Source organism: Podarcis raffonei, chromosome 9, assembly GCF_027172205.1.
Source record: "Podarcis raffonei isolate rPodRaf1 chromosome 9, rPodRaf1.pri, whole genome shotgun sequence".
Taxonomy (NCBI): Eukaryota; Metazoa; Chordata; class Lepidosauria; order Squamata; family Lacertidae; genus Podarcis; species Podarcis raffonei.
Window position 1 is genome coordinate 5426178 of NC_070610.1, and position 27994 is coordinate 5454171.

The window sequence follows — 27994 nt, forward strand, 5'->3', positions numbered from 1 at the left end:
CTTGGGAGTTTTCCCCACTCTACAATATTATTTTTGAGGTAAAACAGTGTGGTCACACCATAGAGTTCAGCATTTATGACAGTCAATTTTATTTTCAATCCCATTCCTAAAGATTCCTAGCATGGAATTTGCTTTTTTCACATTTGCCACATCCTGTGCCAACATCTTCAAGCTATCAACGCTTTGGAGTACAAGCCTGGGCAGCGTGTCTGGAGGTCCTGGGCTTCCCAGGCAACAAGACCCCCCCTCTTCACCTCGCTGATGTGGTCCAAAGGAGAGCAAGAGCAATACGTTTGGAACCAGTTTGGCTGAAGTCTTTGGAAGGAGGTGTACATGGTGCCACCCAACTGCCTTAGGGACTCCACTCCGGATTTGTGTAGGATTTACTCCCTAGCCTTTTCTTCTCCAGAAGATGTCCCACAAGTCAGCGTGTCCAGATTTTTCCTCAGTGTTTACTCCCAAAGCCTTTCCCACTAACAAGTGTAGCTGCAAGGCATCAGGGGTTTAGGATCAAAGTCTTCCTTCTCTTAAAGCTACTCACTACAATCTCAATATTCAGTTCTGTTCAGCACATATATGTGCATTTAGGGGGTTTTTTGGGGGGGGAAGGGTTCCCCCTCAGTGCATCACTTTACACTTGCTTGTGTTGAACCGTGTTTGCCATTTTACTGGCCATTCAATTTGGAGAAATCTTTTGGGGCTTCTACCTGTTTTTGGTATTGTAGACCTGATTGCTTCACTGCTCGCCTCTAACTTTTGATCCTTTATGAACAATGAGCGAAAGCCAGAGAGAAGGCGAGGCAGCAAGCAGGGTGCTCCTTGCAAGGGCTAGTCCCCCGGGGGAGGCGAGCCCCTTGGGTGGCAGGTTTCCCTGGGGCAGTCGATCGCGACGTCGATCTTTCTTCCCCCCCTCCCCCTATTCCTGATCCCTTCTTCGCTGGCGGGGAAGGGGAGGAGGTGGCGGCGCCCGTTTGGGGCTCGACCCAGGTGCCCCAGCGCCACCAGCCCTGCCGCCCCGTCGGGCTCTCCGGCCGCCTCCCTGCGGCGCGCTCCCCTTCCTTCTCCCGGCTCGCCTCCGCCCCGCCTGCTCCCACTCGCAGCAGTGACCCAATAAAGCTATTTTGAAAGTGACCCCCGCAGCAGCTCAGCCCAGCCGGCAGCAGCTGTCGGAAATCATGACTGAAGATGACGGATTCCGCGGTGGTGGTGGAGGGCCCGCTCAAGTGGAGAGACGGCAAAAAGGTGTCGGGCGCGAAGCTCCCCCGGCCCGCCGCGGCCTGCCTTTTCTGCCTGGGGGCTGGGGGGTCGGGCGGGGGGTCGGGGGGCTGCCGGAGGGGCTCGGGGCGAGGGAAGGCGCGCCGCCCCCCGCCACCAACGCCTTGTCTCTCTTTCTGTCTCCACAGTGGAAGAACCGATGGGCGGTGCTGCGCAAACCTTCGCCGGTGGCGGGTGAGTCCGGGAGCGGGGGGGGGGGGGACGGACGGGACAAAGGGGCTTTTCGCTCTTTCCTCTTTGCTTTCCCCCCTTCGCAATGAGACGCGCGAGAGGGTTCCGCGGGCTCGGCGGGAGAGCGCGGGGACGCCGTGCGCCTTCGGAGAGGGAGGGCGGCTGGCGCCGCGGCGCCCGGAGCAGAAGGGAAGGAGGCGAGGAGCGCTCTCTCCCAGCGCCTCTGGCCCCCCTCGCTGCCCTTGTCCGTCTCGCGGCTCTTCCTTTTCCCTTCCTGTTCTGGTGGCCGGCGGAGGGCGCGCTAATTATAGAAAGAGGATATGGAAGGGGCCTGGAAGCCTGCGCGGATCAGTTGATCCTCCTCCAAATCTTGGATTCAGTTTCGAAGCATTTCTATATTAAGAAGGCCATGCTATGGGCCGGGTCCTCTCAGTCTGCTGGTGTATATTAAACACAAGCTGCGGGGCATAATATAAATAAATAAACACAGCGTAATATAAGATGATCCCGCTCCTAGTTTTTTTTCTGATGAAACCGTCTACAGTATAGGCTAGCTGTGTTTCTAAAGACCCACACCTTTCAATTAACTAATTCCACTTGCATTCTTCTCTAGCTAGTGACATGCTTTCTCCATTTGTCTTTGTTCTTCGGCCTTTCCTCCCCAGTGACAATTGCCTCTTCTCTATGTATTCCCATACCATTCTTCCCATAAGAAATGGCTGTGATAATGAATGGATAGGCAGAGCTTTCTTTTTAATGCATGTAATATATTGGGCTTTTGAAGCATTATATATATTAAAATTAACTTATATTGGACTAAACAATTTTTTTCCCCTTCCAGTAGCACCTTAAAGACCAACTAAGTTAGTTCTTGGTATGAGCTTTCGTGTGCATTCACACTTCTTCAGATACCTTCAGTGTGCATGCACACGAAAGCTCATACCAAGAACTAACTAAGTTGGTCTTTAAGGTGCTACTGGAAGGAAAAAATTTTTTTGTTTTGACTATGGCAGACCAACACGGCTACCTTCATATATTGGACTGAAATTCATGCTGTAATAAATACTGAAATACACTTGCCTCCCCCTGTTGGTAATCCTGCATGGATATGTAAAAAGTACAGTTTCAAGAAAAGTTCATAATTCTTGAGAAATATTTTATTTATTGCCATAAATTAATCTTACTCATGCTGAATGGATAACAAAAAATTAAATAAACTTTCTTAGGTAAAACGTGTTATTCAAGCAACCTCTTTGGAGACCTCTCAGAATAATTTACATTTTTGGAACAATAGGTATCATAAGTGGAATTATATATCACATACCGTAGATTTTATCTGCTTTTTGATTAGAGGTTATCTGTCTATCTGTATATGAGAGACACTTTTGTATGTGCTGTAACATTTTTAAAAAATGCATCAAGAGCTTTATGTCACATAAAAAGTGTGTGCCAATAGGTTCTCAATATTAAAAATAAAAAGTAAAAGTGGAGGAAAGCACCCCCCCAAAAAATGACCTGTAACTGATCTTCATGGTTACCCTGTTCTAGTAAGGTGGACATGCTCTAGACATTTCAGGGTTATCCTCCCACCCTTGTTGCATCAGAATGAGATAAGGCTGGCTTGAACTTTGCTGGAGAGGAGCTCCCAGTCTCTAGAATGGCCCTGCCTTACATCTCAAAAGCAGGATCTGTGCTCTTCTTTTTATGCTCTCTTTCATTTTAATGACACATCTTCAACAAGGGCTTAGGTTTTTTTTCTTTAAAAAAATATGATGCAGGTGAAGATAGGTGAGCTCTGTGGGGGCTGAGTCTTTTCTGCCATCCGTTTCTGGCTTGTGATGGGGAGGGAGAAGCAGAGTCTAGATAAGCCAGATGCTACATCGTTTTGCGGCAATTCTTCTACTTCTCCCCACCCTGCCATTTCTTCAAAGGAGTCAGTTGGGGCTTGCTTTTCTTTGGGGAGCACTTGGCAGACAAGAATGGAGAGGGTATGCTTGAGCTGCCTGCTTCTTTCCTAAACTACATGATTGCAGGAAGGCATTTTCCTTGGCCTTTTCTGCTGGTCTAGGGCAGCAGGGAAGTGGAGGCAGCAAGATGAACTTGAAATACACCTGCCCCTTTCTCTATCCTGTTACGCCATCCCCTCAAGTTCAAGTGGACTGGGCAGAGAGGAACAACTGGGCGGAGGGGGCACCACAGTTTGAGAAGGATATTGAGAAGCTGGAACATGTGCAGTGGAGGGCGACCAAGATGATCAAGCGTCTGGAAACCAAGCCTTAAGATGAATGGTTAAAGGAGTTGGGTATGTTTCGCCTGGGAAACAGGAAAATGAGAGGAGATATGATAGCCTACTTCAGATATCTGAAGGACTGTCAATCACATGGAAGATGGAGTGAGCTTGTTTGCTCCTGCTCCAGAGAGTAGGACCAAATCCAAAGAATCCAAATTACAAGGAAGGAGAGTCCAACTAAACATCAGGAAGAACTTTCTGATAGACTATCACAGAACGTGGTGGAGTATCCTTCACTGAAGGTTTTTGAACAGAGGTTGGATCTGTCAAGGATTATTTGCAGGGGGTTGGACTAGATGATCCTTGAGGATCTCTTACAACTGTGATTCTATCAAAAGGAGGTACAATTCCTCATAGCCTTTCTGTTTTTACTCCCATTTTTCTCTCCTGCCTTTGCTGCCTTCTCAGGGCTGAGCAAGCATAATAGGCAATAGACACCTGCGAAGTTGCAGTCCCTTGCCCTTGGGCTTTCTTCCATTTGACTTCACCATTGGCTTATCTTCAGGAGTGACAAACTACACTTTCCCCTATTCTCAGTGACATGGGTAGGATGCAGTACCCTTGGGTACAACGCAGTGGTGGAGGCCTCAAAGGGTTTGCCTTATAGGGGAAACCTCAAAGGATTCGCATATGAAAATGCACTGACTTGGTTTTAAATAAGAGTTTTGAGGCCTCAGTGACTAAGCAACTTTAGTCCCACTTACCTGAAAATAAGTCCTAATGAATTCAGTCGGACTTACTTCTGAGTAGACATGAATAGGATTGTGCTGTAACTCAGCATTTGCTAGGGTGGAAACAGGAGCTGCTTCTCCCATATTTGTTACTTAATACCACAAACCTCGCAGCAAGATCTATGGCAGCCAATGGTCCTTTAGCAGCTCCATCACTCAGATGTGGATCCCATCTTCCACTTGGTAGGCCCTTTTTTCTCAGGAGTGAAGCTCTTCGGTAGTTCCTTAAAGAAGGTCCTCATGGTGACTAATGAAAAGAAGAAAGCCTTGCCTAAGAAGAAGAAAAGGCTACACACTGCCAGTCCTCTCAGGTCTTCAGTCAGCACTAAAGACTCAGACCACAACCACAACCACAAGTCTAAGTGACAACACCACAAGACTTTGAGCATTTAATTGTTTAAATGCTAAATTGCTTATTTTATTATACTATCTATAAACCATGTGTCAGGTGAGGGTGGTGGTTGCTCATGAGTAACCAGGCAGGACTCCAGCCTGTCTTTTACAGGTTTTATTGGTGCAAACTATTTGCAGTGCAGAACCACAAAGTTCATGTCCGTCTTAGTCACTTGCAGATTCCGGGAGTGGCCCCTTCCGGTTTCTCCCCCAACACAAGAACTTAGACACCCCGAATCTCTACCTCCCCTCTTTACATTTCACCCCTCTGTGTAAGCTGGGTGATGGAAACGTTATGTGTGCCTCCTGGCCAGCCGGGCTAGGCGAGGCGCTTGGGCTCTCAGCAGCAGCTTCGAGGCCTCCCTTTGCATGGCTGCCCCCTTCCCTCTCTTCTCCGCTGGAGGTGTGGCTTTCCCCACTGCTGGACGAGGAGCTGCTCCTCAGAAGCATCGGAGGCTCTCTGTATCCCCCTGCCTCCCTCCCCTGTTCCGATGGCAGTCCCCTGATACCATGATCAGAACGTTGGAAAAAAGAAGCCTGTGCATTTAAAATATGGAAATAAATAATTATTCTCATTCTAGTGCTTTGGTAGTAGCATGTGAAATGAGAGTGATTTCTTTCCTGCTTTCTTCAGAACAGTCCCAGTGACAGAACTGGGAAGAGATATAGACAATATATATTTATTTTCTGAATAGCTAACAAAAGATAGCATTAGGCTAATGACATAGATTTTGTTTTAACCCATAAATTCATATTAATAATCTTGTGGAGTGGTGGAATTATTTTTTCCACAAGGTGAGATGGCTTTGCGGAACATGGCAATGTTTGCACACCTGAATTAGCGTAGTACCTGTAATTATTCCTTTTGTATCTGATAAGTGCTTAAATGTGGTGCTTTAACATCTATATTATCTGATCAGGAAATGTTTAGGAAATGAGTCCTGGTTAATACTAAGGATAAATTCTGATCAGCATGAGAATAAATGTTGCAATGCATCCATACTTTGTATTTAATCACAGCCTTCCATCTTTCAGATTGCTTGCTTATGCTTGTATACAAGGAAAGATCTGAACGACTGAAGGGGCTGAAGGAGAGGAACAGCTTGACTTTGGAAGACATCTGTGGCCTGGATCCTGGGCTTTGTTATGAGGGCCTGAATCACACTCTTGCCATCATCTGTTTGAGTCAAGTTGTTATGCTGGGCTTTGAAAACAAGGAAACCATGCATGCCTGGGATCTGCGCATTCGCTACAGTTTAGGTGAAGGTAATGTTTGCTTCTTTTAAACACATGGTTCATTTGGTTAAATCAAAAATATTGTGTACAGGAATGTGCTTTTGGTGCATAAGGGAATTTCTGAAATACTTTGTGATATACGTAGCTTTAAGACCAGAGAGAAAAGAAAAAACATTAACAATTTTACTAGCCTATGTGCAAACCTAAACAACTGTTTTACTCCTAGCCATGGGCTTTGTAAACCTAGCATCAGTGACCATTTATACATATCAGCAAATTCATTCATGCACCTCTGCTTTTGTGAAGGTGAATAACATGGAGTTATCTGATAGCTCTGAGCCATCCCACATTGGTCCAGAAGTATTGTGAGTCCACTGTGCTTCAGAGACTACACAACTCTTGCTTTGTGTTTTGGTTGAATCATGCTTCCCCTTATCCTTTTTTTTTTTTTTTACAATGATATTGTTAACATATGATGGTTCCCTGCTTCTTGGTTGCCGTCTACAATTAGTTTGGCTACTTGTCCCTCTTTTCTTTTGCTTTTTATAGCATCTCTCAGGACAGAGATGGGGAACTTGTGGCTCTCCAGATGTTATTGCACTAGAAATCACATCATTGGTTGGGGCTGATGGGAGTTGGAGTTCGACAACATCTGGAGAAATGGAGGACCAGAGTTTCCCCAATCCTGTCTTAGGGTCTGTTGTCGTGACCACTTCACCCATAGCTGTAGTATAAAAAAGTCAGTCTCATGAAGCTTGATGGTCTCAGCATTTTACGCACCATTGCGAATCAACCTGAATATGAGTGCTGGTATGCAGGAGCTTGAAGCTGGCACACTAGAAAGCTGTCTTATAAGGAAAAATTTGGGTTCTTAACCAATATCTCCACCCATTGATGCTTAATTCCCACTCCCTACTTCTCCCATGCAGATGCCCCCCAGGTCATTTCAATCATCTGTGACTCTAAGACTGGAAGTAGGCTTAGGTAAGGGGAAAGCTGCAGGAGGAGTGTTGCTTCACTCGCTCTTGCTGGTTTATTTCTCCCCTGCAAGTGTCCCTGTACCACTGAGATGATAACTAGTTCTTGATGGGAAGCAGATTTTCTGAATAGTTTCTACTTAAGTGAGAGCCAGTGTGGTGTAGTGGTTAAGAGCAGTAGTCTCGTAATCTGGTGAACCGGGTTCGCTTCCCCGCTCCTCCACATGCAGCTGCTGGGTGACCTTGGGCCAGTCACACTTCTCTGAAGTCTCTCAGCCCCACTCACCTCACAGAGTGTTTGTTGTGGGGGAGGAAGGGAAAGGAGAATGTTAGCCGCTTTGAGACTCCTTCAGGAAGTGATAAAGCGGGATATCAAATCCAAACTCTTCTTCTTCTTCTTCTTTTTCTCTCCCCCCCCCCACTTCACATCTTGTTAAAATGCAGCCTTCTCTTTGTTGCCATTAAATTAATGTCTTTTTCTGTGAAATATGAAAAAGATTGTTTCAGTACAGTGGTACCTCGGGTTAAGTACTTAATTTGTTCCGGAGGTCCGTTCTTAACCTGAAACTGTTCTTAACCTGAAGCACCACTTTAGCTAATGGGGCCTCCTGCTGCCCCCGCGCCGCCAGAGCATGATTTCTGTTCCCATCCTGAAGCAAAGTTCTTAACCCGAGGTACTATTTCTGGGTTAGCGGAGTCTGTAGCCTGAAGCGTATGTAACCCTAGGTACGATTGTAGTTGGAAGTTCTTTGTTTTCCCTGTGAGCCATCAGAGTAAATGAGTTGCTCTTAAAATATTCAGCCCTTTGCTGTTATATATTTAAATATATATTTAAAATATATTTAAATATATATTTAAATATAGAATTAAAATAAAATTGTAATGAAATTACAGGAAAAGAGGTTGCCACCACCAAGTTTTATTTTATGTCTTGTAGCCTTTGCTAAACGTCATTATATGAACATAGATTAGCATGAACATTTTTATGTTAGTGGCAATGAAACCAGTCTTCATGCGCATTTGACTGTTTAATTATTTTTGGCAAAATGATTAAATTAATCCCTTGTACTTTCATTTCCCCCTCCTTCTGATAGTTCACAGGTTTCATGTTGTGGTAGCACCTGGAACTAAATTGGAGAGTGGTCCAGCAACTCTCCACTTTTGCAATGATATCCTAGTACTAGCAAAAGATAACCCACCCTCTATCATGGGACAATGGAAACTCTCAGATCTGCGACGCTATGGAGCTGTTCCTAATGGATTTGTCTTTGAAGGAGGAACTCGGTGTGGTTTCTGTGAGTGTTCTGCACTTAAATTTTGATTAGCTTTTTGAATATAGAAAATTGTAGGATGATAGCATCTCATCAGTTAGGGATCTGTATGTAAGAATATATATATTAAAAATATTAGGGCTGCAAATAAAGTGGCAAAATGGTCCTAAAATATAATGTTCTATTATGTCTGTGAACAACTATGGGGCTGTGAAACTGTGTGGATGTGCATTCTTCTCAGAAAGGGGAGGTTTATTTGCACAACTTGACATATCCCACCCCGTTCTATGGCTTTTAGTCACATTGGCTAGCTGTGCCCCTTTGATAATGAATGTATTCTCTTCCAAGAACTGGAAAAACATTATTCTTTCAAGTAATGTAGAGCATTCATAGGGCATTGTAGACATCAATAAATTAGAGGTAAAATGAATTTTTGTGAGGCTTGATTTTTGTGTTGAAATATGAATATTGAAATATGAATATGGATGAACCTTTCAATACAGCTAAGCAAATCTCTCCCTCTCCCCCTCCCACTCACACACACAATCAAAATAGTGTATTTTCCCATTTTTTTGTTAATCACAGTTCAAACAGACCTATGCAAATGCCCCCCCCCCGAACTTAATGTTTAGGCACCAGGGAATTTTGTAGTCCCTTTGGGAGCAAGGGAACTGTGCATTCTCAAAATTTCTCAGCATAAGCTTGGAGAATCTCCTTTATACACTTTCTGAAAGCCTTCCATCTTCCTTGTACAGAAATAATGATTTGACTCAAAATTGTGAAATTTACCCAGTTAATTTCAATTGCCTCTCCAGCTTTGTTTAACTTTGATTCAGTGATTGATTTTGCTGATTTATTAGCACACTCACAAACTCTTGAGTCTATTTTTAAATAAAGCATATTTTGGTTTTGCAAGGTAATTTTTTAAAAGAAAGAAATGTTTTTTTTCAAAGGGATTTCCAAGTTTTTTTAAAAAAAGAAATTTTAAAATGAGCTGTTGGAAGAACAATATTCTTACTCTGTAAAATGTTTTTTTAATGGATATTCAACTGCTGTCCACTATAATGGCTCCCCCTAGTGAGTAGCAAAGGAGGCAGCTATTTTTATGAGTTTAAATTTTCCAAAATTCACCTCAGAACAGGTGTTGGGGGGGGGCAGGAAACAGCTCCCCTGCAAAAGAATTTTGTCTCCCTGTCATTAAAATGTTTCTTAATAAAAATACCCCATTTGAAACAGCTGTGAACCAGTCCATGTCAGTTTATTACAGGATTTGGGAGCTAATCCTGTGGACTATTTTAGGGATTGTGTGGTTTCCTGGAGCCTTAATATCCAGATTTCATTCACTTTATTCCTATGTCTAGAATGTGGACAAATATTAGATAATGTTTCAGGGGGGATACTTTAAACAGACTGAAAAATTAAGAATCATTTTTGTCAATGAAATAATAAAAAAGACTTTTTGGATTATTTCTAGAAAAAAAATAAGTAGTAAAATAATATTTAAAAAGGAAAGGCAGTTAAAATTTCCTTTTGAAAGCATTTGATCACTATTCATTCTAGACTGTAATAATATATTTAAAATGTTTGATAGAAGATCGGGTTCTTGTTTCATTGTGTCCAAACCACCGTAAAAAAAAGCCTTCTGCAACTATGTGGTTTTTGCTATATTTAATTATCCACTAAGACAAGAACCCAATAATGTGTTGCCCTTCACAAACAAAAGTTCACAATGTGGCACAAGATTCCTCTCTGGTTCAGGAATTTGACCAAAACAGCAACCACAAGTCCATATTATTATAGTGCTCTGGTCTAGTACAGAAACACTGTACACAGGTACGCAGGTTAAGAACCTCTGAAATGTGACCGCTTAAGGATAAGATCTTTCTGGTAGCAATGCTAGAGCCAGCATAGCATATAGATTGCTCCTTGGGTTGTTTTGATGTTGCATAAATATGCCAATGTGTCCTTCATCCAGATTTAAAATTGTCCTAAATGTTTTGCTTTTTTTCAGGGGCTGGTGTGTTTTTTTTATCTTGCACGGAAGGAGAAAAGATCAGCTTTCTCTTTGACTGCATTGTTCATGGCATCTCTCCAATGAAAGGCCCTTTTGGTCTACGTCCAGTCCTGCCAGGTTAGTTTTGGATGTATAGCATAACTAGCACTTTTTTTCAGCCGGAGCTCAGTTCCAGCACCTCCCAGGTAGACGCCATTGCCATTATATGAGAACAAGGGATGCATTTATAGTGAGTTCTGGCACCCCTTTTTCTAGAAAAATAGCACTGTGCATAACCATGTAACAAGGGAGTTTAGCTTGTATAATATATTTCACTTTGATTGGAATAAGAAGTTCTGGATGCATAAAATGTTTGTCATCATTAAACATCAAAATACAATTACATGTACATTTTCCCTTGGATTGTCTAAATAAAAGGTATATATATAGTTGCATAGGTAAAGGGACCCCTGACAGTTAAGTCCAGTCATGAATGACTCTGGGGTTGCGGTGCTCATCTCGTTTTACTGGCTGAGAGAGCCGGCGTTTGTCTGCAGACAGTTTTCCCAGGTCATGTGGCCAGCATGACTAAGCTGCTTCTGGCGAAACCAGAGGAGTGTACGGAAACGTTGTTTACCTTCCCACCGGAGCAGTACCTGTTTATCTACTTGCACTTTTTGGTGTGCTTTCGAACTGCTAGGTTGGCAGGAGCTGGATCCAAGCAATGGGAGCTCACCCCATGGCAGAGATTCGAACTGCCGACCTTCTGATCGGCAAGCCCTAGGCTCTGTGGTTTAGACCACAGCGCCACCTGCATAAATGTGTATAAATGTTAAAAAGCTAAAGGGGGACCCAACATTAATTAGAGATGTTGAGTTGAGTTGCATCACACTACTCTGAAAATTAACTTGTTAAACTTTGACATAATTGGAAGTTGCCAGGTAATTAATTTTGAAAGTAAAAATTTTCCTTGCTAGGCAACCATCAAGAACATTGCTATTAGTTCAGTTTAGTATCAGGTGAATCATAGGATCATAGAATTGTAGAGTTGGAAGGGACTCAAGTGGCAACTGGTCTAATGCTCTGCAATTCAGGAATCTCAACTACAACAGATGACCATCCATCCTCTGCTTTTAACCTCCAAGGAGAGTCCGCCACATTCAAAAGAAGTCCATTCCACTGTCAAAAAGCTCTTACTGTGAGAAAGTTCTTCCTGATGTTTAGTTGGCATCTCCTTTCTTGTAATTTGAAACTATTGGTTCAAGTCCTGACTTCTAGAGCAGGAGAAAACAAGCTTGCTTCCTCTTCCATGGGACATACCCAACCCCCTCAACCATTCCTCATCAGTCTTGGTTTCCAGACCCTTTATTATCTTGGTCACTCTCCTCTGCACATGTTCTAGTTTGTCAATATCCTTCTTAAATTGTGATGCCCAGAACTGGACACAGTACACAGTACTCCAGGTGTGGTCTGACCAAGGCAGAATAGAGTGGTGCTACACCCTGAGAACGGCTGACTGGCAGGCTAAACCAAGTGTGGGTAGCCAATGGATCTTAAATCCTTGGTGAGTCAGGGACTTGCCCTGCATGTGAAGACAGGCTCTGGTGGATTGAGCAGAAGAGATCCACAGTGGGCCAATGGTCAAGAAGGCAGCGAAGTAAGGACAGATGGGGCTCAACCTCGGAGAAGCAAAATTCTGATCCTAAACCTCCGCTGCCTTTTGGGATATCTTTGGGAGAAGAAAAGTCTCAGGAGTAAACCCTAGACAAATCCAGAGTGGAGTCCCTAAGATGGTTGGATACACCCCTTCCAGCAACTCCTGCAGCCAAGCTGATGCCAAACATATTGCTCTGCTTTTCTTTGGACCACCTCAGCGAGGCCAAGGGGGCGGGTTGTTGCCTGGGCAGCCCAGGACTTACAGACACACTGCCTATTCTTGCACCCTGTGGAGGTCACTTTGGTGCTGTTAACGGAAAGGTTAGACTTCACCCCTGGAGGCAGACTCCATTGTCTCTCGAGACAGATGGATGCCAACAGCAACTGGTTGGTTAGAAGGAAACAATCATATTGTGTAGTTTGAAATACATGAATACATTATTAGCACCCGAAATTTTTAGTCCAAGCATCATTAGTTCAGTTGTATCTCATAGAATGAGACAAACCTTGAAGAAACATGATTTACAGGCCAATTCTACAAGTGTTGACTCAGCTGTAAATCCTAGTAGGCTCAATTGGGCTCACTTTCTGATAGGTGTGCATAGGATTTCAGCTGTTAAATATTTAGAACATTAACACTTAAACTTCAAAGCGGTTCAAGAAATCACTCTGTGGTCTTCAACAACCTAGATTAAAATTTGTGCGTCCTACCAGATTAAATGAGGGCATGGTTATCACTGAAAGGAAAGTAATATCTGACAAATTGTGAAAATAGCACTGATGTCTAGCCATTCAAATATCTTTTTACAAATGTATTAACTGTAATAATTACTGAAATTCCTGACTGGAAAATGGAAGAACAAGTATTGTCTGCCAAGAAGGAATTATGAATTTATAATTTTACAGTGGTATCTCAGGTTAAGAACTTAATTCGTTCTGGAGGCCCATTCTTAACCTGAAACTGTTCTTAACCTGAGGTACCACTTTAGCTAATGGGGCCTCCGACTGCTGCCACTGCACAATTTCTGTTCTCATTCTGAAGCAAAGTTCTTAACCCGAGGTACTATTTCTGGGTTAGCAGAGTCTGTAACCTGAAGCGTCTGTAACCCGAGGTACCACTCCTGGAGGGAGTTATTAGCAGCTGATATTAAAAACCTCCCCTTCTGATGCTATATGTGAAGATTTTGGGAGGCAGGAAAGAACAGAACTCCGGTACCTGAACTCTCTCGACTATAAAGCAACAAAGTGCTCATGTTTAAGGTTCGCAGGTAGCCTTGATGCTTGCTCCAGGTGCTCTACTTAGACTGTTAAAGTGGAAGCGTTGGTTTTTTTTACAGCTAAGTCTCAGTTGTGATTTGTCACTTTGGATTTGTTTTTTCAAGACCCCAGCATAAATCCTGCATGCACGGAAGAGAGAGTGGCCCATGAAGCTTTGCAGTTAGAGAAGCGACTCAGCCTTCTGTCCCATACAAGTTATCATGGGAGTGCAGGTAAGGACAAAGTACATCCTCCTCCTGGGCATTTGATTCTGTTTTCTCAGGCCTCTGGCATAAGGGGTAGTGGCACATGGGCCACAAGGCCTCTCCAACTGACTCACCAACCACTTCTCCCGGGCCCCACACCCTCTGAGGCCCCTCGCCTTCTGCAGCCCTGGTTCCAAGGCTGTACAGCCATTTCCCCCTGAGCAGCAGTACCAGATTGTGGGAGGCATGAAATTTCCACCGCCCCTGTTTGTGATGTCTCCCCGCCTGCTGCTGCTCCACTGATTTGCAAGAACAAGTGGGAAAGGGGGGCCATGGGTGCCCACAGAGGAGGGGGGTTGCTCTCTTCCCTCGTGGGCAGGTCACCATGTTTCTGTGCTATTGGAAAAAGAGAGGACTCTCCATGGGGTGTTTCTGTCTCTTTGATCTCACCCACTGCAGGCTTTCAAGCCCCTAGAAGCTGGCCAGGGAGTGAATGTGCCCTCAAGTGAGGTCCCCTTACCTGATAAAGGGCTTTTCCACACTTCCTCTTCCCTGCAGCTTTCCCCCATCAATCAGAGCAAATGGCAATTTGGGTTTTCCCCAGGTTGCCATTTGTTCTGATCTCTTGCGAGAGTGGGTTTTACTTTGGAAAGGAGCAGCAGGGCAAGGGTGAAAGCCCTCGGATCTGTCTTTTCTAGGCATCACACAAGCGGAAGTGCGGATGAGCCCTTAAAAGGTAAAGGTAAAGGACCCCTTAAAGTTAAGTCCAGTCGCAGACGACTCTGGGGTTGTGGCGCTCATCTTGCTTTACAGGCCAAGGGAGCCAGCGTTTGTCCACAGACAGTTTTTCCGGGTCATGTGGCCAGCATTACTAATCTGCTTCTGGTGCAACGGAACACTGAAACCAGAGCAGTGCAAGGAAAAGCCATTTACCTTCCCGCCGGAGCAGTACCTATTTATCTACTTGCACTGGTGTGCTTTTGAACTGCTAGGTTGGCAGGAGCTGGGACCAAGCAATGGGAGCTCACCCTGTCGCGGGGATCCGAACCGCCGACCTTCTGATCTGCAAGCCCAAGAGGCTCAGTGGTTTAAACCACAGCACCACCTGCGTTCCTGGGACGAGCCCTTAGACTCCTCAAAATAGCTAAAGCTAAAGTCACATCTAGGCCATGGCTTTAGACTAGAGATATGATGAGATGAAATTTGTCATTGAGTATATTTGCCGTTCTTCATTCTCCTGTAGCAGTTGTGGGGTACCTCTGGCATAGTGGCCTAATTAGGTTTGGCATGAATCATAATTTGGTCCACACCTGATGTCACATATGATGTTGGGGTGGGGCAGGTAGAGACAGGGCTTCAAAGGGACAACTGGAAGCTTTGTGTGAGCTTCTGGTGGTTCCTTTGCAAGTGGGGCTCCTTGTTAATGTCATTCAGCTGGATGATGCTGACAGGGTCCCATTCTGGAACTGGCTGCACTAGGAAGTTTCCGATTGGAAGATCCCTAATGCAGCCAAGGGACTTGGTTTCTCTAAATTGAGTGTTACTCCCCTCACAGATGTAGTGGTCTAGAACTCCCTGAACTGTCAAAGTTAGAAGTATGGCTGATACCCCAGCTATCATCTTTATAGTGCAGCCATTTCCACTTGAATCATCAATCTCCTTTCTTTCACCCTAGGTGATGACAGAAGCTTATCAAGTTCATCTTCGGACACAAGCCATTCTGATGCTAGCATTGGGAGCGGATTGACTATTTGGGCAGACCAGTCTTCAGCCAGTACTTCTCAAGAAAGTCATGGATTGCCTGCAGCAAAGGGAATTCATCTTGGGGAGGAGAAGGTCCATTCAGAAGGTGTCCGCAGCATCACCAAACCACCTCCTAAGCTTATTCGATCCAGACAGCTGCAAGAAATAGGCCGCCAAAGTTCTTCTGATAGTGGGATAGCTACTGGGAGTCATTCTTCTTACTCAGGAAGTTTTTCCTCATATGCTGGGAGCCTGGACATTTGCCGTGGTGATGAATTTGGATCATTGTTGAGTCTGCCGCTGAACCTCCCTTCAGACCAGAATATATGCACTTGCCCAGCAGGTGATCACCCGAGGAGCCCTGGCCTGGAGTACCAGGTTCCCAGTTCCCTTAGACACGCCTATGACACACCCAGGAGTTTGCTACAGGTAGCTGCTAAAGACACACAAAGTTCAAGTTCAGATTCCTCATTATCCAAGGGTGAATCGTCTCAAGAAATTAGTGACCTCAAACTGCCATTGCCACATCTGGAAGCACAAGCTTCTTCTGAGCACAGAGGGGAAGGGGGCATTCAAGCAGCACTCCCCCAGGAACATGCCAAAGACTCATCGCTTGAGGCAAGCATAGATTTTGTTTCAAGGTGGTCACATATAAGACAGCAAGCACAATTGTTAGATTCTAGAAGTACTGATGTGGCAACATTAATTGGGGTCTCCAGCAGCCCATGTGAACTGTGTAGCTCTCCTTCTGGGACAACACGAGCTTTCTTTTCATCTTGCCCGGTCTGTGGAGGGCTAAAGGTAAATCATTGTTCTGAGCACATGCTGGTCTTATTTGTAGAATTGTGTGCATTTTATAAATGCTACTATATATGTGCCAATGGTAGCTGAAATCAGTTACCGTCAGGAAAACATTAACAACAACAGGTAAATGTTATTTTATTCATTACATTTAGATCCAACCTTTTGTTCCATTGAATTCAGGGTGTCGTGCTTAAGGTTACTTGGTGATTTCCCATGCAGACATTGACCAGCCCAGTTTTGCTGAGCTTCAGCCTTCATACTTTGTCCCAGGACTATGTGGAGCCTCTAAGATGGTTGCAGGGCACCTTGTACGCCTCCTTCCAGCAACTCCTGCAGCCAGGCTGGGGCCAAATGAATTGCTCTGCTTGCCTTTGGTCTTGTCATCTGAGCAGTCATACACACTGCCTGGGCTTGTGCCCCAGAGAGGTCACTTTAGTGCTGCTAACACAGTTGCTTGGCTTCACCCCTGTAGGTGCGCTCCACTGTCTATTGAGACAGACAAGTGCCAATGATTCTTTTACCATTTTGGAGGGCCAAATGTTCCTGAAGACAATACTAAGTCTGTAGGAGAAATCAGTTTGTTCCATCAGAAATAACTAAACATTTGTTCAGACTTTTATTAAAATAAATTGTGTTGGGCCATTCTGAGGATATGTTTCCTGCCAGCCAGCTCGTAATTCAGCTGAAGATTGCCCCTAGTCCAGGAGTGGGAACCTTTTCTCTATAAAGGGTCAGTGGCACTGGCGGAGGAAGAGGAGTGCGGGTGGAGTGCACTGCCCCTGGCAGCACGATCCCAGGGGGTGCCATCGCAGTTGCCCCCAACACCCGCTCTGGGCACCATGCCCCCAGGACACACACACGCCCCTGTGGGCGGTGCGCCATGCCCCTGGGATGCGTGCCAGCCACACCCCCGCCTGCTCTCCGCCCCCCCTGGTGCCAGAGCATGAAGCTCCGCCACTGGTCAGTGGTGCAATAGGTCAGTGCGTCTCGCTGTTAACCAGAAGGTTGGTGGTTTGAACCCACCCAGGTACAGCTGTGGGCAGGATTCATGCATTTCATGGGTCCCTCGGGGGTTCCTTCCAACTCTGGTGCTATGATTCTATTACCCTTTGTAAAAGCCAGTCAAGGGCTATAACTGATGGTGGGCTAAACCAGAGCCAAAAACGAGCGGTATTTGCAGCATTTTATAGCTTGCTCGCTCTCTGTGCCACCCTGACTTTGAAACTGGGCCAAGCGTTGCATGCTGCCTGGGAGCCATCGGGCCCTTAGCCCAAGGAATTAGTGTTATTGTACCACTTGCTATATCTAGATGTTCAAGTGTAAAGTTTCATCCTTTTAAACAAAAGTGATTCAGTTCTTTGTCTCTGCAAAATCTTTAGGTGAGCAGCTCCCCAGTGCCTTATTGCGCTGGCATTTTAGCTCCTTGAGAATATGGTTGGTTGAATGTGGCCTGAAAATGAGACAAAACATGGTACTTATGCTAGTGAAAAGTTTATTGCAACAGGTTGGGGGAGCATGAACAAAGTTGGGCCAAGTACACTATAAAGTCTTGAGTAAACATCATGGGTCATTCATATATATAATTCAGAGTCTAGTTACTGTGCTGGTTAAGAATATATGAAGTACCATAACTGAAGAACTTTAAATATAATGATCTTACTCAGCTGTCACAGTCTTGCTTGTGTCATTTCCCCCTGCTGTTCCTGGCGACTTCTTGACTGACTGGTTGCTTCCAAAGGCCTCCAGACAGAGACCATTGAGAAGGGGGAAGTTTGGGATGCCACTGTAATTTTAGCTTTTCTAATAATAGGGCAGTGGTGCAAAAAGTGTTAGGCAAATTGACCAGTTCTCTTTCAGAATTTGTCAAGGCCTGAGATGGGCAAACCGGAGGACTAGTATCTCTGAAAATGTGCCACGTTAGAAATTAAGTGCTTACCATGATTTCTAAATCAGCACGTGTTCAGAATACCCGTTGTTAAGGAAAAGCAATAGAAGAACTGTTGTATCATGCCTGGCTTGTAAACCACACTGGAATTTCTGAATGGTCACTGAATGATAACAGAATGCTAGACAGATGAACTTTGATTGCTGGGATGCCTCAATTATTTTCCTGTTCTTATGAGGATTTGGTCCTACTCTTTGGCTTCAAGTCATTTGTCCCTCATATCTGCTGTGTGGCGGCTGCTTTATGTTTCTCAGTGATGAGGGAGCAGGCATGCAACAGAGGCTTACTTCTTTATTGCTGCACATATTCCAGGGCTGAGACAATACAGAAATATATACTAGGCTTGCTTTTTCTCCATTTAGCAGTGTGGGCCTACTTGCAGTGCGCTGGTCTGCATGTAACCATAAACCAAGAAATTCAGTGGTGTCCTGAACTTTCCAGCAGCAGGGGTTAGTGGCTAGTGGGATTGATTTATTCATTACATTTCTATATCTCATGATAACAACTTTCTTGGGCAGCTTGCAATGTCAATAAACTATTAAAATGCATCGGTCACTTACAAAAGAATAAAACATCAGGCTTCAACCGAATTAAAAGATTTAAGATTAATTTAAAGAAATGTAGGAAATTAAAAAGGTTTGTGCCTGCCACAAAAAACTCTAAAGTAGGTGCCAAGCTGTCTGGGGACAGCACTCTGCAGCCAAGGGGCCAGTGCCAAAGGGGGCCTCTCTCTACCAGCCCCTTGTTAAAAGATATTGTAGTTTAATGTTGAATGAACAGCGTGCTGGTGCATGCTGATCAATAATGCCTGATTTGCTCCTCCTCTGCCCCTGCTTTTGCTGCATTGAGGAGAAGACAAACCAGATTCTTTCTTCACATTATATGGAAACCCATCCCTTGCCAGGGCAATTCCTCCTTGAGCTCAGCTGAAGTTGGCTAACCATGGTAAGTCCCCCAAAGGGGTTGTTCTGGGGGTGCAGCAATGCTGGGGTAGGACAGGACAGGGGCAGACTTGCACCTATTCCAAACGCCTTTCAGCTCAGCCATGTGACTTAGCAACCCAGTTGAACTTACACCAGCAAAAATGATAATGTAAGTCAAAGCCTTCTTTTAAAGTCTTGTTTTCCCTCTGCCAGGCTCAGGACAGCTCAGCCAGCACTAGCCCCAGTGCTGGACAGAGTTTGGGAAAGGAGTAACTTATGCCTGCTTAACTCAAGGCAGTGTTAAGTTCTGCTGGATTCCTATAGTTAGGGTTGATCTTTTTTTTTATTTAATAGTGATTATCTTCTAGTTCATATGGAGGCCAATTTGAGCATAAAGTGTTCATCTGTTGCATATATATAATCATTTACGTATGCATAAAGGATTAATCATTCCAAATGTACTTTTAAAATTATTCACAAACAAGATTGAGAGCTGGACTGACAGGATTTGAGCTCATGTAAACAAGGTGAATTTCTTATGCAGTTCCTTGGAACTTTTATCAGCACGATTAACATGGTTGAAAATAGTTTTGAGAACAGTTTATCAGGTGAAAAATTTCAGTGTTAAGTTTGCAAGAAACTCATTCATGATAATGCAGCTGTTTCTCTCTCTCTCTTTGTGTTTTTTAAAAAAGGAAACGTCCATTTTATCATCTGGAATTTTACCAACCAGCCCAGGTAAGAGGCAATGAGATTTTTGCTAGATGTTGACACCTGTTGATTTCAGCACTCAGGGCAGTGAAATTACAAGTTAAGGTCCCAATCCACAAGACTGCAATATTTATTCTTGGACTTTAAAGAAGACAAAAAGAAAAACAAGTCTTAAGCTTAAGAAGAGCAAAGTATTAATAAATTCACTCTGTATCCAAAAGAATTGTAAGCTCAGGTGTGCCATCCCTCACACTGTGCTGATTTTACAGCTACCTATATTTACCTGGTCTTTGAGCCCTAATCCTCTTTCTTTGTGGGTTGGGCAAGTCTGTACATGCACACAAAACAAAAGCCCCCTCAACGTCCCTCCCTTCTTTCCTTCCCATCCCCACCCCTATAACTTTGCTTCATATCGGGTATATTTTCCTTACGAGTCATGTGTGCAAACAGATCCTGCTTCTACAGGCTTCGGCATTCATTTCAGTAGAGTAGACAGCATGGTACATGCAAACAGCCTCCTCCATAGAAACCAACCGACAAGTTTTTGTGGGTGTGGATCTCTGTGTGCCCACATTTCCCACTAGTTGAAGGTTCTACCGTATTTTTCGCACCATAGGATGCACCGGACAATAGGACGCACCTTGTTTTAGAGGGGGGAGAACAAGGGAAAAAAATTATTCCGCTCTCTGCCCAGCACCCCTTCAGTGAAGTGGCAGGAGGCGCTGCGCAGAGAGGGGGAGAATTTTCCCCCACTTGTTTTCCCGCTCTAAAACAAGGTGCCGTTTAAGGTGCGTTCAGACGGCTACCTTGGAAGCCTGGAGAGCGAGAGGGGTCGGTGCACACCGACCCCTCTCACTCTCCAGGCTTCAGGTTCCTTTCGACCTGCTCTTTGGGGCTGGCGGGGGGAAGCCCACCACCAGCCCCAAAGAGCAGGTCAGGGAGCAGCGGAAAGGCGCAGCGGAGAGGCTGCTGCCATAGTCACGCGTCGCCTCTCCAGCCGGGAGAGGGTCGCGGGGGGCTGCCTTAGCCCCGTGCGCGCTCTCCCGGCTGGAGAGGCGACACGCGGCTATGGAGGCTCCTGCCATAGCCGCACGTCACCTCTCCAGCCGGGAGACGGTCGCGGGGCTATGGCGTCTTCGCTCCATAGGACGCACACACATTTCCCCTTCATTTTTGAAGGGGAAAAAGTGCGTCCTATAGAGCGAAAAATACGGTAGTTTGTCTTCAAAGTCAGCAAGGTCTAAGACAGAGAGCATTACAATAGTCAGACATAGCAAAATCCCCTCAACTACCTTCAGTAAGCATTCCTAGTTACTCTACCTCCAAAGATGAGGAAGTAACAGCCCTGTCAGTTGCAGCCAAACCAACCTCTGCCTCCTAGGCCAAATCAAACTCTCCGGAGTCCAAAGAGATCCCGCCAGAATCACCTTTGTCTTCTCTGGCATGAGCTTCTGCCATGCAGGACTTGGAAGTAAATATGAGGATTGAAATCCAATACACATCTGAAGGCATTAGCTGACCTATTTTTCCAGAAGTTACTTAAGAACCAAATCAATCAATTTTTTATTTCTTGGAAAAATAGGTTTCAAATAATCTTTTGACTTTATGTTCATTTCTATATGTAATCTGTTCTTACAAATTAATAATGATTATTATCACATAACGATGTGCATCTTGGTGCAAAGCCAATTAAAATAATTCCTGTTGGCATTATTTTACTTGGTTGGAGATGGCTATTCCATTTCTGTTGTCCTGCAAGTGGGAATACATATCTAATTTTGTTGTCCTTGGCTACTAGTCATGTGCAGTTGTTACACTGTGGTCAATTGTATTATATTTTTAGTGTTAATGATATCTAATGGATATCAGAAAGGCTGCAATAGGAAATAGAAAAATGTTTTAACTGATTCCTTTCATCAGCTGAATTAGCTTTAGGAAGCATTTGCTGAATTTTTGTTCAAAGCAAAGTCAATAGAATAATGACTTCATCTCTCAGGTACTTCAAACCTGGGGGGAATAGTAGTAGGAAGAAGAAACAGTGAATTAATTTATCTATTACTGCCCCACTGCCATGAATATCTCTACAAAGCAATTTATTTTGAGCAGCTGGGCACAATAGAACCATAAATGTAGCTAAAGATTTTTAGTATTAAGTTGAAGATGTTTTTAAAACAGGTGGTGCTTCTATGATAGTGTTTTGGTCCCTGAAAGCAAACGAAGGACAAACTTTACAAGTAGATAGGCATAGTATTTGGAGAGGCAATTTCCTCAAACAAACCTAGGTCAAAGAAGCAAGTACTCAGTATTTTTTATGAGATAGATAGTTATGCTTTATTTTTCTATTCAGATAGGAAAGGTTGTGCATGTGGAAAGTCACAGGCAGTAATCTTTGCATTTAAACTGCAAGTTGGAAGACCTTTTGTGAAGAACTTCATCACAGGAATGCTGGTTTTGGTAGGATCTCCATGGTCAAAGCAATGTTTGCTGTAGGTCTCGGTCCTTGGAGTTCCTGTCATGAATTAATTATGTTTGAATTATTTAAGAAAATGAAGTTTAATGAGGAGTAAGCTCCATGAAAGATAAGAAAATCCTGTTTACAGATGATCTTCTGGAGTTCATTTTTATGTCCATCTTATGTGGTACCGATCCTGAAGTGCAGATTGCACCATATGGGAAAGCAACTGTTCCCTTGCAGAAATTGTAAAAAGTACCATGACAAACTTTTCTCTCTAGTTGGATAGGTTTAACTGTTTTGATTTTCCAGGTGTCCCCTCACATAAAATTGAGGTGAACTAGTCCTTCTGTGGAGCTCTGCCATTTCTAATCAGATGTGTCTGCTATTACTGTCATTCAGTTAGGCAGACTGTCTTAAAAGACTCTGGGAAGGTTGCAAGTATCACAACACTCCCAACCCCCAACATATAGAAATGCATCATGAGCGATTAGCGCACGGTGCAAACTCTTTAAACAGTGGTAGTATTTATTCCCTTCGGAGTGTTCTTAGAAGCATGTAATGCTTCCTAGATAATCTCCATATTTCTTGACTGAGCCACATTTTTTAATCCTTTGCGAGGAAACTTAAAGAATTGAGACATGTGCATTATTATTACTGTCCATATTGTTGTTTCAAATTGGATCAACAATGTATAGATTTCTGTATGCTTCAGGTCCTAAAGGAAGCTATGAATTTATGATGCCACCTACAGAGTCTGGCACGCCACCTGATCCTGAAGAAGCTGGTGAGTAACTGACTTGCAGAGGAGTACACAGACTGGTGGTGATTTCATATGAATAGGCAGACAGATCTAGTTCAAAGGGTAGCGAGGGAACACTCCAAATGACAGAAGGCATTGGGCAAACCCTTAATGGGGGATATGCAGAAACTCAGTTCCAGCACCTCTCAGGTGTGTGCCGTTGCAATTATAAGAGAACAAGGGAGCTGTTCATGGTGAGTTCTGGCACCTCTTTTTCTTGAAAAATAGCACTGGGGATATGATGAGGGCCCAAGCAAGCACTTGCTGGAGGGACAACGTGAGCTACTTCCTAAATGAAAAAGCCATGAACATATACGGAGGGTTCCCTGGAGTATTACAAAGCATACCTCACCCCAATACAGTTTTGTTTTTAATAGAATACCCAACTTTGCCTTGCCTAGTCCTCATTTCCTCACTTCTAAGCACATATATCAATATATTCTTTGTGGAGAATCTGTAGAAGTTCTTTTATTCGTAAGTTATTCCACTACCCATTACTGGGTAATTTTTCCCCAATGCAAATACAAGCTTCAGAGGAAAGAATGTACCTCAGGACCATAACAGGTGAAGAAAGGGTTATATTCCCCACCCCACCTGCTGCAATCCTGATCATTATCATTGCCCCCCCAACCAATTGATGCTATTTGCATTTTTTTAAACTTCAACTGTAAATCCAAAGATGTATTTTTAACATCATGTCTAGTTTGATCCTCAGCACCTGCAGAGCAAGGGCACTTTCAAAATGCAGTCTTACCCTCTCATTGTAATACAACCGACAGCTGTATGCACTCTGGGCGTGCATGGAACTCATGTATGCTTGGGTTGGCACATTCATTTTCAGCCATATCACAAAGGAGAATCCATTTCCTCTGTTGAAATGAACGGGGTGGGGGCTTTTAGGCAGGAGAACTCCAAGAGTGCATGAATTCAAAGATTTCCCTTCTTGTCTTACACCCAAGTTGATGTCTTCTTACTTCTTCAGGGGGCTTAAGTTAATGTATCTTTTAAAAGCATGTTCCTTCTCATGGCAGGGGCAGTAGGTTATTCAGCAGACCTACCGATGGCTGATCGACTGCATGGTGAAATGGCAACCTATGTTAATATTCCTACCAGCCCCACATCAAAGAAACAGCTTCATTACATGGAGTTGGAACTTCAGGAACCTAGTACAAGCATAAGAGGTAAATATCTTTGAAAGCAACTGAAGCATGTTTCTGCTGTTTTTGCATAACATTTTAGGCTGTTCCATGGACCAAAAGGGGCTTTTGCAAAGCTACACTGTGGCATGGTCACCTTTTACAGATGCACCAATCACCACTGGTTATTGGGTACTTGTTAGCTCCAATGCACTACTGCTACATGCTTTATTTTTTCTCTTTGATTTCAAGTAGTATACAATCTCCAACTATTTATTTGCTGCTCTGTCTTGAATTTCTTTGCCACTTTCAATGTGTGACAGGGGGCTAGGTCCTGCTGCAATATCCCAGTACTGTCAGGATACCTCTTTTCCAGCTCTGGAATAACTCTCTTTCACAGAACCTCAATATATTGTGGCTAGCGCATCATTCCTTCTATAGGCTGCAGGCTTCTGACACCATAATGATCAACTGACTTTTCGTGTTTGTTTTGAGTACAGGATTACGAGTAAGGTAGAAAACATGCTTTGTTTCAATTAATTTGCACAAGGGTGTAGAGCTGTCTGTCAGCAGTGGGTAGGTGCTCTTGGAAGCCATACTACCCTGGCACAAAGTATTTAGAGAGAATAGCACAGAACTCTTAAGAAGCTCACTGGAGAGTAGCAGAAGTGTTCCCCCTAAGGATATATTGGAGAAGTAATTAGGCAAGTAGGAAGATAACCATTTGAGGACAGAATCACAGTGATCAAGGGAAATGAGGGGGTGATCAACTGTTGACTCTTCTAAATTATCTGTTCATGGAGCATCCTGATTTGGTTGCACAAAACTTACACCCTGAGACCTGCGGGTATAGGGAGGTATACAAATTTAATTAATAATAGTAGTAGTAGTAGTAGTAGTAGTAGTATATATGATACGATATCTTCTTTAAATTCATTATTTGCTTGTGCAGAAGTTATACATCTTCCCATCAGTCAACCATTATCCCACACTTTTTAATGCATTTCCCTGCTACTTTGCTATACGCAAAAAATTGTTTTTTTTAAAGTGTATTTGTTGGGCCCAGAACAACACAGCACTTTAATTGAGCAAACCTTCATTTCTGATATGCAATGAAATCCCTCCTACAGAAGAGTGACATTCTGGATGTGACCCATATCTAAGGGAGCAAAAATGTTGAGGAAACTGAGGACTGAGTAGAGGCCGAGAGATTTGATATGTTTGAATACCAATGGGAAGGAGCCAGAGGAGAGTAGTTTGATAGTGTGCTTTATTTTATTTTTCTGTTTAGTTTTTTTCTGTTTGGTATGTTGTTTTCTATTATTATTTTTAGTTTAATTGGAATTTTATGGTATATATTAGGTTGAAAACCTTTAATAAAATTAATTTTAAAATGATAATGTGGAAAAGAGCACAGTTGATGGCAGCTGGAAGCCAGGAAAACACAGGTTAGGTCAGGATTATAGGGTGGTCAGCTCATCACATGTGGCAGGGAAGAAGGAAGAAAGGTTGGAAGGAAGTAACTGAAGAGAGGAAGGAAAAAGCTCTGGTGGATTCAATTTTGGTATTTAAAAAGTGCATTCCTGCAATAGGGTTCTGCAGCTGCATATCTTCAGAACCTTTTACAACTCCTTTGCTAGGGAGGAAGCAGCAGTTGCTGATACTCATTCGGGCTGGCAGCGTGGAAGACAAAGAGACCAACAGAACCAATGGCTGGCAGACCAAACCAGCTCCAGCTTTTTCTCCATCCCTACAGGGGCAATGCTGAGATTAAGGAGAAGGAAAGTGACAAGTAGTGATACTTCCTGGACTGGTTGGTAGTGCAAAAGCAAACAGGCAGCAACTGATTGTGGGGCAGTGCCCCATCTACCCTAGCAAACTAGTGTCCAGCGGAAAGAGTTGCTCTCCGTCTTCCCATTGGGTATAGAGCAGCCCATCTGGGTCTGCTTCGTGAGAAGGACAAGCATCTTTCCAGCAGGAAAACGATGTGGAAGGAAAGATGGTCCTGAGCAGGAGCACTACTAATGGGGAAGTTGTGGGATGTGAAACACAGAGCAGTCAAGTACAACATCCCTAGAGTGGACATAAAAAGGGGGTGTCTGGACCAGCCAGTCGGAATTTTCTGTTTCCTCCTAGGCTGGGACAGACTTCCTCTACATGTGACCAGAGGTGGGCGTGGCCTCACCTGTGCAGGAACAAAAGCATAGGGCTGGCTGCTATCTCTCTCTCTCTGACTACATTCGTCAAAGAAGCAACATCTGCTTTTAGCCTAAGATGCTCTCTTGGCTTCCAGCCAAGAGAGGACAAAGGGACTATCTCTTTATGGGATAGATTCCAGGTATATTACTTTTGTAACTTAAGTCTGCCTTCTGGGATCCATCTGTGAACAGAATGTGAGTGAGTAAACTCTTTTTATACTTTTATAGAAGACTGTAATGTGTCTATTTCTTTTATGAGGGACTAAAGGGGAAATTACCAGGTATTTTAGAGGCTTTAGCGAGCCTGAGCAAACACATCTGCTGTGCAAGTTTAAAAAGGGGAATGTTACTCTGCTAAATTGTAGAACTTGTTAACACAGGTTGGAAAGGATATAATCAAGCAATATAACCTCTCCTGCATCCCTGATCACTCCCACAGAAGTGCTGATAGCACTGCAACATTATGTTGTAGGTTCCACTTGTTTGTTTGGATTCTGAGCTACAAGAGCTTAACTGTGTCTTGATGCTATGTTTTCCAGTAACAAAGATTATAGCTTTTAAGTTCTGGTGTGGGTATTATATTTTGTGCTGTGTGTGACATTAAACTGAGTATTATTGTATTCTTACCTAATTATCTTAGGTGAAAGTACATGAAGATGTTATAACCATGGCAATGTTTTTCTGCCATAGGGAGTGGATCAACTAAATATGCCCAGATTGACATCACAGCGACAGAGACTGCTCATAAAGTAGGGACACAACATGCTCAGTTCAGAGAAGAGCGTCTGCAAGAGCTGGAACAGAAGAAGAAAGGCTCTTCATAGCTGCCCCTAACATAGTACTTGTAAATGTTTCATGAGTTTATTAATTTAACTAAACGCTGCCATCGTTTTCAGATTTGTACCAGATTCATTCCAATCTATTCATTTCCAATTGGAAAACTGGTAGCATGGGGTGTGTGGGTTTGTGTGTAAAAACATTGGTTGTACACATGTATCATTTACGTTGTAATTTTTTTACTATCTTGACAAATCAGGTATCAAATACAAATGATTTTCAAACTGTGGCATTTAATTTAAAGACATTTGAATGTGTTGTGTGTTAACAAGGATGTACATGTAGCTAAGTATACATTAAATATTGGTCTATACAGCATGTGTATTGACAAGAATGCTGTGTTTTGTTAAGAGTTAAGGTAGCTTTTCATGCTGTTTTTCAAAAGTCAAAGACAGATTTCTCATAAGAATCACTGTTGGAGAACAGATACAGCTTTAAATTTCCAGCCTCTATATTTCTGCTTTTTGGCAACTCTTGAGTTGTATAGGAAACATAATTATTAATTATAATGAAGAAATAAGATATTACCAAACAGTTTCTCTTTAATAGTTGCAGCAGCAACACTATTGCCAGTGCAGGCAAAGCCTATTCGTATGGCAAGTGAAGCTTTGCTCCACTTCCCAGGAAAAGATACACAGGAAAATAGGCTCACACACCTACTTGCTACTTGCCTGACCAAAGGCAGCTGCCACTCTACTGTCCCACTTTGTCTTGGCAGCATTGTAAGGGACAACAGCAAGCCCACATTCTGGGCTTTGAGCTGGTGCCTCAGTGCTGTAGCACACTAGCTCAGTTCTTAAACAAAATCATAATGGTAGAGGCAATGCTGAACAGCAAAGCAACAGCCAATCGCACCTTGAATAAACCAAGCTGCAGTCCGTAATTCACAGTAGAAATTGCAGAATTAAGGCACATCAGCTATGCTGAACATTATGGGTAGTCTTCAGTGGCAACCATGTGCTGATGGAAGGAGTCCATCAGAGGACT

The 27994-nt window shown here is 43.6% G+C and overlaps 1 protein-coding gene across 3 annotated transcripts; it reads left to right on the forward strand.

Annotated features, from left to right (window-relative positions):
- The first annotated feature begins 884 nt into the window (after positions 1-884).
- DOK7 (docking protein 7) lies at positions 885-27323 on the forward strand. Of its 3 annotated transcripts, none has more exons than XM_053402530.1 (11): positions 885-1242; positions 1404-1449; positions 5881-6120; positions 8168-8368; positions 10356-10475; positions 13376-13483; positions 15132-16000; positions 19567-19609; positions 22750-22821; positions 23868-24017; positions 26861-27323. In XM_053402530.1, exons 1-11 carry the CDS (start codon positions 1186-1188, stop codon positions 26992-26994), a joined length of 2040 nt encoding a protein of 679 aa, XP_053258505.1. In that variant the 5' UTR covers positions 885-1185; the 3' UTR covers positions 26995-27323. The 3 variants fall into 3 exon arrangements, with proteins under 3 accessions (XP_053258505.1, XP_053258504.1, XP_053258506.1); XM_053402529.1 differs by having other exon boundaries at positions 888-1242; positions 5881-6126; XM_053402531.1 differs by having other exon boundaries at positions 891-1242; positions 5896-6126.
- The last annotated feature ends 671 nt before the right edge of the window (positions 27324-27994 follow it).